General features: G+C 41.2%; 1 protein-coding gene across 2 annotated transcripts in view; it reads right to left on the bottom strand.

Moving 5' to 3' along the window:
- Positions 1 to 12,731, bottom strand: part of LOC306877450 (zinc finger protein 536-like) — a 163,762-nt gene that overhangs the window by 18,630 nt on the left and 132,401 nt on the right. Inside the window, exon 7 of one of the 2 annotated variants that reach the window (XM_079429218.1) lies at positions 947 to 1,046. The exons of the other annotated variant lie outside the window; for it this stretch is intronic. Coding sequence (XP_079285344.1) covers positions 947 to 1,046 — 100 coding nt within the window. The remainder of the gene's footprint in view (positions 1 to 946; positions 1,047 to 12,731) is intronic. 2 annotated transcript variants of the gene reach the window in all.

Raw genomic sequence — 12,731 nt, 5'->3', positions numbered from 1 at the left:
CATATATACGCATACACACCAACAGCCTTATCCAACCAATTACTAGCCCCTTGACTCGCATACGCAAGACAGCGCCGCTTCAAATAAAGGAGGGAAACTGCCGTTTATTTGCTAAAAATGAAGCGTGTTAAACAGCTCGGATTGAAATATGGATGGAAATATTATATCGAACACATGTTGAGGAAACAACATGTGTTCGACACCAAGAACGATAACTATAAAGATAAGTATAACAATACTGTATATTAGCATCCGGACCCATGAACAATAATGTTCATTGACAAATATGTCATCTGCCACTTGCTTGAGCTCTTTAAAATCGGGTGGATTCTGATTGGCTGTCAATGATTTTAGCATTCATCAGCTGGAAAAAAAAAAATTATTTCAACAATGTGTATTCTCATACTCTCACTATTCTCTTGGTGTGAACGGGCCTTAATTCACAATCACAGTACCAACAGGAAGTCTTTCTGATGGCCTGCGAGCGAAAACTGAAATCTGAAAACGCTGAGTTTAAGCATAAACAGCAGGCAGGAAAAGTGGGTTTTTAAAAACTCCGTCTTCCTGGGATTGAGCGTTCGGAGCAGAGGGATGAAGAAAAGACTAAACAGATGTCACAGCTTGGCGGGAACGAGGGAGTTAAATAGCTTTATTTTTTTCCTCCCTCTTTTTAAATGTCTCACGTATAAACAGATTTTGTTGCTTCTTAAAGTGGGCTCAAAATTAAAGTGTATCGTTTTACACACATATTGCATGCATATTAGAGAGCCCCAGCTGCCCGTGTCCTGTTCTTAAGAGCCATATGATTGAGTTAGGGGCCCGGGTATCAGATAAGATTTAAGCCTGCTCTCCCTGTGCGCTCCCCCTCTGCATTTTACTGCTAACTTATTAAATGGAGAGAAATGACATTATTTTTCTGAGTGTATGTGTAATTATTGTCACACACCTGTGACTCCTGCCATAGACGACAAGAGGAGGAGAGGAAGGAAGAGACGGCGGCGAGGGGAGAGATGTCGCTCGGAACAGCGGGAGCTCTGGGTTTTTTCCTTCAAATGGTGGGTGAGAGAAAAACAGTGAGCTTGTTAATCACCGAAACTCTGTCGTGGGGAGAACAAGGATATTCTAACAACTTGAATGGCAGATATCATTGTGAATTTGATCTGAAATTAAGTGTCCTTTCATGTTGTTTCCTTCAGACAATAACATTCTACATGCAGCCTGAAGTTTATGGAAAAGTTTCCCTTTTTTGTTTGCCAAACAGGCTTTCTTTCCACATACCACCAACAAACTGTTCTGTGTTGGCAGTTCTAGATGGTGAACAAAACGTCTCATCTGAAATTCTGATGCATGCGCCAAGCACACGTTTGTTCCTTTCTTTTCTTTCTTTCGTTCTTTTTTTTTGAGGGGACCACCCCGTGGAAGGCAACATGTGAAATACGGCTCTGAAGACAAAGGAAATTACCTATTAGAGAGGGAGCAATGATCTTCTTTTGCCCCGACTCCAAAAAGTGACTCAGAATGTTGTAATTGTTTACCTTTGACACTGACCGTAATTCTTCTCCACTCTGCCGTAACAGAATATTTCAGCGTCACTTTTCAAAAGCTCTCCTTCTCGCTCTCTCGCCACACCGGCGATGCCTCAAATGTCATCGAATCACTCGGTTTAACGTATTTCTTTTCAACACCCGCTCTTTGCTTCACAGGAGGAAGGGCCGAGAGAGAGAGAAAACGACAAGAAAAGCAGCAGATCGGCTTGTTTAAGATATCCCGGCATTGTTCGCCGTCAACTAGGCCCTTAAAATGTGACCTCCGCTCCGTCTGCGACTTGTGCAAATACATCGGGTGCCACTCAAAGCCTTTTATTCTGACACTTTTGAAAGGGCCATTGATAAAAGCTAAGCACATCAGGACGTTTTACAGTGTCAGTCTCGCTTTTCCTGTGCTGATCTAAAAGCATGGAAATAGCAGCGTTTTTTGGTGTAATGTTTTAATAGAAAACAGATGGCCGCAGATGTAGGGCTGCACAGAGCTGGGTGACATGTCTTTAATATTTTAGAGTGGTCTTGCTGTAAATGTAGAAGCAGCTGTTTCCTCCCCGTTGTAAATTTGGACTTTTTAATTTGTGATTGACAGCTATTGGATTTGCTGTAAATTACAAAAATGAATATGGAAGCGATGGAACCGATGGCCAGGAAGGGGGGAGGAGGGGGGGCATTTGACGCCGTTCACGGATGAATAGATTTATGTGCACCCAAATGTGAGGTATTTACGTTCTCTCTCTCTCTCTCCTCGGTCTGATACCGCTCAAGAACGCCGCTATATATACGCCGCTGATATTTAAATGTAAATGAATATTAAAACATAAGTGCAGGTGGAGAGGATGTGAACGGGGGGGATGTGTCACTCATGTGGTGTGGCTGGTAACAGAGTTCTATTTCGATGTGTTTGTTTAGCTGCTGTTCGTTTAGTTTTAATGTCAGCCGCGAGTACAGCTCCCTTGACGCTTATGGTAGAGGTGATTGTCATCAATTCGCATCTTGGCATTTAAACCACCTGCTTCAAATATGCGTATTTGAAATGCAAATAAACTGCATATGCCTAGACAAATTAAAAAACATGGTGAGTAAACACTTTTGAAGTCATAACTTTCTCTTTTTTTTCATCAGGGACTTGCACTGTCAAATGTTCTTTTACTTGAGAAGGCAACGCCAGACAGATAATGCCTCTCAGAGCAAACCTGCATAATACTAACTGATTATATATTTATTTATGGTTTTGTTCACAAGGCATAGAGAGCGGTTATGTTTTCATCTCGGCCTCAGCTTGATTCTTATGCCTATGGATTGTTTTCGATTAACCGTTTCTGTCTCTTTTTTTTGTCCTTCTGAAAAAAATGAATGCATTATATTTTCTCTTTCTTCTTCATCGCCTGACACTACCGTTATTCAAATATCAATAGCTATACATCTTCTTTAGCACTGACTCTTACTTTCATATTGATATTTATATGTGATCATTACTTTTCTTCTCCAGGCTTTGTCTCCGAGTGTCAATTCTAAAGTGCAATATCCAATAGTGCATTCAGAGCAAAACGCAGAGCAAATATGCCGCATCAGGCTGGATACCTTTATAATGAACCCGGTACATAATTCTTCTTTAGGTGTCAATTGAAACATGATCATGTTGCGCATCTATTTTTTTCTTTCTATCTGCTTCATCTGTTTCTGTCCAGGCCGTGTGAGAGGATACTACGATAAAGATGAGTTTTTAATCAGGCAGATGGCTGACACGCTAAACACTCTTCCTGTATGTGTGTAATCATTGCAATCACTCTCATTAATCATCATCATCATCGTTCTGGTCATCATCATCGTCATCATGTTTTAGACGAAACAGAAACACGTTCACAATAAAAATCTGTGCTTCAGCAGTGCATTATTTTTCTTCCACGAAAAGAACAAGGTGGGAAAAAAACAAAACCCCACTAAAACTGCTGCACCACTGCTTCCCAGCATCTCCCTGTTCTCCCGTTTTTGATAAAAGTTGCTGAACGTTGTTTCTCGAATTAACGAGCAGTCGTTTCATTTTGTCAGATGAAAAATCTGAAGTAAACAGGGAGGGAAGACGCACTTGAAACGGCTTCATTAGCGTTAAGGACCCCCTTCTATAACGCCGGGTTCACTCGCCACACCTCATCGAGTATCGATTGGGCCCCGATCGGGCTCTCAGGAAAGCGCCTGTGATCCGTTTGACGAGCAGCTGTCAAACACGTACAGTGGCCCGTGCACCACCAACGCCGCCGCTGCCGCTAACGTTCACGCACCTGTCAACCGCAGGCAGGCAGAGCTCCTGATGAGGTGTTACCTAATTGTGTTTTAGAAAGCGATGACACCTCATCTCTACCTCTCTCTCGCTCCACTATGATATGTCTCTTAATGCAATTAGGCATAATGAAAAACTAGAAATGGTGAACACTGGAGGGCTGCTGGAAGTGATGCGGGGTGGGGAGGGGGGTTGGACTTCCTGCAGAGAGCAGACATTCAAATGAGAACATAATAGGAACATCAGAACAAGAGCAGTATTTTCTGTGAGATGACAACAACATTAAAAAATCCAGGTAATTAAAAACATACTCTGTGTTTTGTCAAAGTGGCCGTCATTGTTGAAGTTGAAGCCTCTCCCCCCTCCCTAACGATTTCGGCATAAATACGAATAATGATCTCGGGAAGAGAAAAACGAAGAAGACCGAAGCAAGAGAACAACAACAACAACAACAACAGGGGGAAAAAAAAATAATCAATCAAATTATTAGACTGAAAAGTTGTTCTGTTCTCAAGGACATCGAGTTCTCGGGCATTCTGTCGGAGCTGTCCAGTAGAAAAAAATGAGACATAACTTGGATGAGACGCCAGCGAGAGGGGAGGGGGAACGGAAGGTGGGAGGGGGGGGAGAGACACAGAAATAAACCCAACTCCCATCTGATGACCAGCTTGTCTATAATACTGAATCCCTGCGCCATGCCAAGATGCAGAAACAGGATAAGTCCAGATCGGAGAGATTTGAACCGGTCTCGGGCCTGTGCGAGAGCGGCGACAACTTTCAAGCATGAACGAAACGCTGTTTCACCTGCTTAACAGTCCTTTTCGTAAGCCGATAAGAGATTTGAGCGTAAAATCGAGCAAGGGAAAGAGAGGGGGAAAAAAACATGATACATGGCATTCATCTTATCATTTTCTCCCCCCCAAAAAATTACTGGACAGATGATGTGGCCATCTTGAGATCGTTTGTCAACTGTCAGCCTGGGTTGACCTTGCAAAAAAAAAAAAAATACAAACAGGGAAGTGGCTGATATCATCTTTACCGAAAAAAAGGGAGAAATGAGGGGAGAGAAAGAACCGTTGTTTTTGATAATAAAGAGACATTTTGCCTTCCATTTGAAGCGCCAGTTAAAAGCGCAACCAACATGGAAATCCATTACGAAACGCTACTTATAAAATGTGACCAATCCTTGTGCAGTCAATTAGGGACTGGAGACAGACTATGATGTTTGTCGGTTTGGGGCTGGCGCGTTCTGATCAGCTAGATTTAACGATGAGGAGGAGAGATTTGGTTAGATTTTTATTGGGGGTTTTTTTCATCCCTTGTTTTTTTCCACGGGGAAGGATACATAGATAGATGATGACATGGATGGGAGGGGGCAGCCAAGCTCTGCTTATCAGTTTTCTTTCTCGCTCTCTCTCTGTCTTTCCATTTACAGAAGCATTAATGTGCACAGCTATGTGCTCATCCATTGTTCTGAGTTTTACAGCATGAAGAATGTGTTTGCGGAGCGGAGATTGTCAAAAAAGAAAAAGAGAGGAAAAAAAAGCTGTGTTCTTAAACTGAGTGCAGAAAAAAGACACAATATGTAATCTAAAGTGTGCAAAAAGAATGATTGGCCGGAATAAGTGGGGATGAGGTTTCATATTAAAAAAGATTTATCTTAAAGTATGGTGCTAATCCTCAGATTAATCCCCCCTCCTATTTTTTTTGCATGCTGGCTTTCATAAAACCTATAACCCATAAAGTTCTTACATTTTCTGGAAACAGGCACGCTAGGCCTGATTTTACAAGAATTGCTGCCCAATGAATCATGCCGAGAATTCATCCTCTAGTGGTGTGCGACTCCAGAACTGATAATTAAACAACAAAACAAGTTTTTCAAAAGGAAGTGCAAAGAAACAAAGAACTTGTTACATAAATGCAGGGAATTTCGTTCAATCAAAAGAAAGAATAATGGCAGTTATCACGGATAAATGCAAGAATTGTTTACAAAACTGCTGGAGCAAAATGTTTAATAAAATGTATTAATATGAATAATTATTATCATTGTCTTTCCTCTTTGTGTTCTATATAATTTGTAAATCAGTGTTCTTTGCTTCAGTGGAAACTCATCACATTAGAACTGCCTGTAAACTGCTGTTAGGCTGAAACATATGGGTGCATGCAGTCGTTAGCCCACTTCATAAATATTTCATTCATATTTCCTGTTTGTGTGCGTGGAGCTGTGTGACTGAAAGCCTATGCATGTGTGTGTGTCCGTGACTCTCTCGCTCCCTCTCTCCCCTTTTTTTTCTCTCTGTGTATAATTAAATCTCAGCAGATTTCCTTTGAAACTGCTAATCATACCAGTAAATCAAGGCTGAGATTTATCTTGATGAAGGAATAGAAAATAACTTCTGAAAGTAACAGAAACACCACTCGAGAACAAACCGAAGCACGCAAAAGGTGAGCTTGATTTCAGACTTTGCCTCATAACTGTCATCAGCCATCATTCAGCCTCAAACGCGCTCGAATCGCAATATTCTCCACGCAGGCAGTGTGTTATAGTGTGCGAAAGAGAGCTAAAATGGGATCACAGGCCACTTATTGAGTTCTGGCGGACACAAAAGGCCTACTGTTGCAGACAGCTAAAGCGGAGGCAGTTACTGTACCTTTCAAAACTAATATGTAACCATATCTGTTTTAAAAGGACGATTCATATTACTGTGAATGCAGGGGGAAAGTTGTTCCCATCTCCCAAGCCCTAGGAAACTCGAGTGCCGACCTAATGGCCCTCAATTGGAAGGTGGCCTTTTGTGGAAGGGGCATTGCATTTGTAGAAAAAATGACAGATGAAATTTTTCCGGTGATGTAAAACATCTTCAGCTTTTTTTGACAGCACAATGGCACTTACTGTGCTTTATGGTCGCAGTGGCGACACAAAGGTCATTCCGTATATGACTCAGCGGACAAGGGCAGCACTGAATGAAAATTAGGTTATATGTGATCAACCAAGTTATTAATCTGATTAAAATGGATTCTCTTTGCTTCCTATTTAGCAAGGCTTGGGAGAGAGAGAGAGAGACGAGGGGGGAGGAAGGGAAACAATAGAACATTCTGTTTATTTATCCACTGAAGAGTGGCGCCGCAAAATACAGCGTAAATTCGTTAACGCAAAAAACAACATCAGTGGCGCAAAATGTGCATTTTTACTTTCCACGTGCATCGGTGTCCTTGCGCTGCCGCCTCATCCAAGTAACCTTTCTAATCCTGATTAAATTACTGCAATTAGAACAGCAGCTCTCCTACCTCCCCCCATATTTCCCTAATAAACAATACGCCATCTTAAATCCATTCGATGGGATTTGCATGGAACAATGCTCGAGCTCGTGCGATTTATTTCCATCTCTACAGAGGAATTAAGTGCATTTTTTAACAGCTAATGGTATAATGTGGGCTTATTTCTCATGCAATGCTTTTCTTTTATGTCGCTCCTCCACTCCTTCTATTTGCAGGAACTTTGCTTCCACCGTTTATTTGAAGTCTAAATCAAATGTGGCTTATTGGACCGGCTCGTCTTTCACACAGCAACTAGAAGTATGTGGAAGATTCCAACAGATTCGTCTGTAATTGCTACACGACCTCTCAAAACACACCCCTGTTGCCTCTGCCTCTGCCTCAGCCAGACTGTGTTTTCTGTATTTGTTTTATTAACTTTAGCGCGTTGTTTGCCATTGATGTGGAATAAAGGAGCAAATAAAAGTTGACATACTTGTGCTGTTTTTCTTTTTTTAACTCCAGCGCCTGCCAGCCGGAGTCGGGGCATATTCTCTCATTACGTTTGGAGTGTATGTCATATGCTGTGTGTAAGCATGATCATTATATTGTGTGTGAGGTGTGCCCTTGCGCAGGCAGGAAGTGTTGTTCTGCCGGTACAATCCCTCTGAGAGCAGATCGTCACATCTGAGGGCACCTGGGGAACGCAAGCAGCACAGCTACGAGGAATACCTCCAATTGAACAAAGTCGGAGAAACAAAACAAAACAAAAACAAAGAAATAAGATCAAATATATGAAGGGAGAAAAAAACTCTGGGTCTAGAAGCAAATCTATTAAGTATTAGCTTAAGGGTTTCTGTCATTAAATGCAAACTGTAGTGGGCTACGGGGGAATAAAAATAATGGAAGCATGCCGTGATTACTGCGCCAGTGAGAACACTTCATATTCTCCTATCCCAAGGTTTTCTCTAACAAGATCTTTCTTTCTGTCTAATATTATGAATAGCATAATTGTTTTGCTGTCATTAGCATTGAGTATTTCTCTGCCTTTGTTGTCATACTGGAACCCGATCCTTTATTCAGCGACCACTCGCTCTTTTTCTCCCCGCTGGAAACAGCGAAGCCTACTGTACTGAACGTCAGCAAGGTACGAGACAGGAGTGAAAGAGAGTGAAATTACGAGGCCTTTCAAAAGCTTTCAGCTCTGCCAAAGTTGATATCGGAGTAAATTAGCGTCAGGAAAAATATTTTTAGAGATTGCACAGCTGCTGGAGGAGAGCAACAGGTACCATCCAGTGGGCTTGACAACAGCTTTTACAATTAATTGCTCTTTGAAACCAGAATTTGCGTCGCTGAGTGACAAGGCGCTAATTCACCTAGGTTGAAGTTAAAATGGTAATATTGAACATGTGAAATAGCACCTCGCCTTTACCCGACGAGACTTCATCACACTCCGCACAATGGAACCAGTGGAGATGCACCAACACTGTCTGTCACCTCAGAGACTTCCAAGGAGAGCGAAAGAGAGCGAGCAGTCTTTCATTGTGAGAGCGTTTCCCTCCGGCAGTGTGCTCTGAGACGGAGAAGTGTGGGACAAGGCTCAGAGAAAGAGTCTGATGTGTCGTGTCAAGAGTCTACCTTTACTCTGTAATAAGACTGTTTGACAGCTCTTAAATGTATCACAACAGTGCGCTCGGAGGCTGACAGCATTTAAACTCACGGTGACAGGTTAAACGTCATCTGTCAGAGATGAATGAGTCTTTTACAAATCAGTCGTACATAGCATCCCGGTTCGTCGCAGGTTCTCTGGCCCTGACTTCCACGGTAAGGAGCTCAATATTACGGAGGGCCTCGGCGCTCCCGGGGGAGGGATTAAGTGTGCATAAAACACAGACCGGGCGACCCTCGGGCCGAACGCATCATCAGAGTGTGACGGGATCTCCCGCCTCTCCACGGTCGCCCGAACGCAGGGGCTGCGTGGATGCTAGCAGACTAACACGAGCCATATTACTGTTAATTAGCCACCTGATGAGGACAGCATTACTAGCAATTACCAAGTTTCATCCCCGCGCCGCTTTTTGAGTGTGGAGATCTCTTTTTACCGAAAGGGAGATGAAAGTCAGGGGCAAATAGCAAGCAAAAAAAAGGGAAATCAAGTGATGTTTTGTCTGTTCTGTGTTACATTCTCTCTCATTCGTGCTCAGCGTCTATAATAGTTCTAGCTGTCCGTAAATTAGGAGACCGCAATAATTACTTAGTAGTAATTGCTATGTGGTAAACGAGCATGTCATTGAGGTGACATGCAGTCGTGTGTTGTGTGTGGAGTAAATTGTGTTTCCAAGAAAAATATTTAATGAATTCGAAAACTGCACACTGTTTTTAACTGGTGGGTCGCAGGTCTGTTCTGACTGGGTCATGGGCAGTACAGATTTTTATTATTATTACTATTATTATTTTAACAAGATTAAGTAAAACATATAAAACAATTTTTTTTTAATAAAATGTAATAATTTATTTAAACTATATATTTAAAATCAGATTTGTTTTATTCTTTTAATAAAATCACAAAATGATATATAGCGTACACTTATAATAATCGTAATTATTAATTGATATTGGTTTTTATTATAAATTGTATATTATTATTACATTGTGAATGTAAAAAATCATGAATTTAATGATCATAAAGTATATGGCAGTAGTTCTAAATGGTGGGTTGAGACCCAAAAATAGGTCGCAAGTCTGTTCTGATTCAGTCATTGTCAGTAGAGAGAGAGAGAGAGAGAGAGAGCTTTAATTGATTACATTACAGATGTATACTTATTTAAATCTGATTTTATAGTAAAAAAATATATTATCATCATTTAAAAATATAATAATATCTAAACATTACATTTTAAGATTTGTCACTTGCTGTCCATTGATGACAACGGGTTTTGAAGTCTACTGTAATATATATTTAAATTTGCTGGGAAATAAGAGCAAAGGAATATTACAATGAACAAGAAAGATCCGATCTATACTAAACGTTACTACTTGGAAGTGTGATGTGTGTGCAAGCATGTGAGGACGTGTCATCATGTTCCTCGGTATGAAAGGAAAGTCACAAGTCGCGTCTGTTCCTTTACATCTGTGGGTTCACTGTGCGCATTACAGGCACCATATGTTTTTAATTATCATAATAGAACCTGGTCAGAGAACAACACACACTCACACGAGTGCTTTATTACTCACTGGAGAGAAACGGATTGAAAACAAGAGAAAGAGTGAGAGGTACAGAGGCATATACATTTAGAAGAAGTTAGCGAGGGGGAAAAGATGGGAAACATTAACTTAAGGCTGACAGAAAGTAGTGCACTCTCTCTGACCCGCAGCAGACTGGGGTCAAGACCCGCCCAAGAGAGGGTCTGATCCTATACCCTCCTGACAGTGATAATTGGCCACTGGTGACTGAACACCATTTACATTTAACTACCCACTCCTGTCTGCTGGGCAAGATACATGCTAACATGCACATACACTGGCTAGCAGACAGGCGCTAAAATGAAACAAGTAAAAGTAGGAATTCCTAGAGTACATTCACACATCTGCTTTAACTGCAGCGTTTATAAAGACCTTTTTTTGGTTTGTAAGTCTGCCATGACATATTAAGGAGGACACATTGTAAATTGATAAACCCAAAGGGATTTGCATAGAAGAAGAAAAGGAAAGACATAAACCAATTCTCCTAAGCATATATCTCTTTTCTGACTTGCAGTTATTCACCCAGTCCCTATTTCCTTCTATCTTTCTCTGTCTCTATCTCCAATCATCTGTCATTCTCACTGAGTGGTTTGGAGTGAATGGGGACAGGGTTCACTGCTTTTCCACCAGGGGGTGTCATGGCCTTATGAACTAGGACGGTTGGGGTGAGCAGCCCCCTCTTTCAGCAGTCCTTCAAGTCTGATCTCTCTATACGTACATCATCTCTTGCTTTTTTTCTGTTCATCTCTCTTTCTCTGGTCGTGGCTTGAGGAATGTCTTGACTGTGTGACAAAACTGGATTGTGGGTGGTGGCTGGACGGCTCTTAGCGGTAAACATCTGAAACCTGGGCTCCTAAGCACTATCTAGGGCCTCAGACACTCACACAGATGCACACTTTATACTATTAAGCAGGGTTAGAGATGAAAATTCACACACTTTAGACAGGCCGGGTAACTGTGCTCTGTACTACAAGCATGCGTTCGCAACTGCTCCTGTGAGAAATCTAAATGTGGCCATTTTTCACGACGGCTAATGGAGACAGGGCGGGTGAATCAAGATAACTGTTTACACTGCAAGCTACGACGACCACGACAATGAAAACAACAACAAAAGCAAAACAGGGTGAGGGTAGAGAGTGTGTGTGAAAAAAGCTCGGTGAGAGTGATGGCGGCAGACGGAAAGGACACTAATAATCTCATTTCTCTCGCTCATTCTTTTTTTCTTAGCTGTAAGTGGTGCTTCACAATAAATGAAAGCACTTTTTCGGGCAACACGTTTCGATTCTTATAGCGCACCAGCAAACATTTAAAAAATGTTGAAGGCTGCGTTTTTACTGTCTGCTGGCCTTAACAACATTTCGCACAGGTGCCGCAGATAACCGGGACTGATGTGTGGTTATTATAAGACGCGTAGCTTGTGATGATACGTTGTTAAATTAAGGGGAAGACAAAGAGGAGCAAAAGAAAGACAGACAAAGAACACAATGCTCGAGACATGTGCAACGTATAGATGAAGATATGCTACTAACAGACCAAGTATTGATTATATGATACACTTACACAATGGCTGCCTTGCACAATGGAACAAGGCCATTAAGCAATGTGAACAATACAAAGCTAATCCACTAGACTGCACACAGTCTGAGGTGTCTGATAGAACTTGGCGCTAAATCGTAGATATACTTCATGATATATGTGCATATGTGCACATATGTGCTTCACAGCATATTCAGGGCTTGTTTCAGGGCTTTTTTTCCACAAATAAATAAAAGCTTTTATAGTTTTAGCTTTCTGGTATTTGTTGTGATTGAAAAAAAACATGTGCATTGTGTTTAAATATGGGAGAGGGTTGAACTACAATACTATGAATGTAAGATACTTGACATGCAAGAGAGAGTAAATGTGTTTGTGTCTTATAAAAGCGGTATAATAATGAGGGTGTCACCATCCCGGATGTCAAGGCATACCATATTCAGCTGAGATTTCTAAATATTAATGATTTATGCACTATTTGCATACAAACCTAATGCCAAGCCACTTCAGATAATCATATTTTGCCCTGAATTAAATTTTGAGAGGGATTTTTGCTTCATCTATGCCCAGCCCGAAGGAATTGTGCAGAATGTGTTTCACTCAATTTTGTACAAGCGACCCAAGCACAAAAGACTTGAGATCAGTTAGTTCCACCTGTATGGTATTTTACATCTATTTGGGTTTCAAACTGTGCTTGAAAAAAAGTGGTTGTGCTGTTTTTGTATTTTTGAGTCAATTTTTATAGGCTATATGCACAACACTGGTGCGATGCGATATATATTTCATATACTGTAATACAGAAGAGATGTGTGAATGCACAAAATGCATAAAACAAAAATCATATTCTTAACAAATGTATCTGTCTTGTTTTCCTGTAA

Source organism: Barbus barbus, assembly GCF_936440315.1.
Source record: "Barbus barbus genome assembly, chromosome: 2".
Classification (NCBI taxonomy): Eukaryota; Metazoa; Chordata; class Actinopteri; order Cypriniformes; family Cyprinidae; genus Barbus; species Barbus barbus.
Note: the sequence above shows the minus strand (reverse complement) of the source record. Positions and strands in the feature narration are given on the sequence as shown.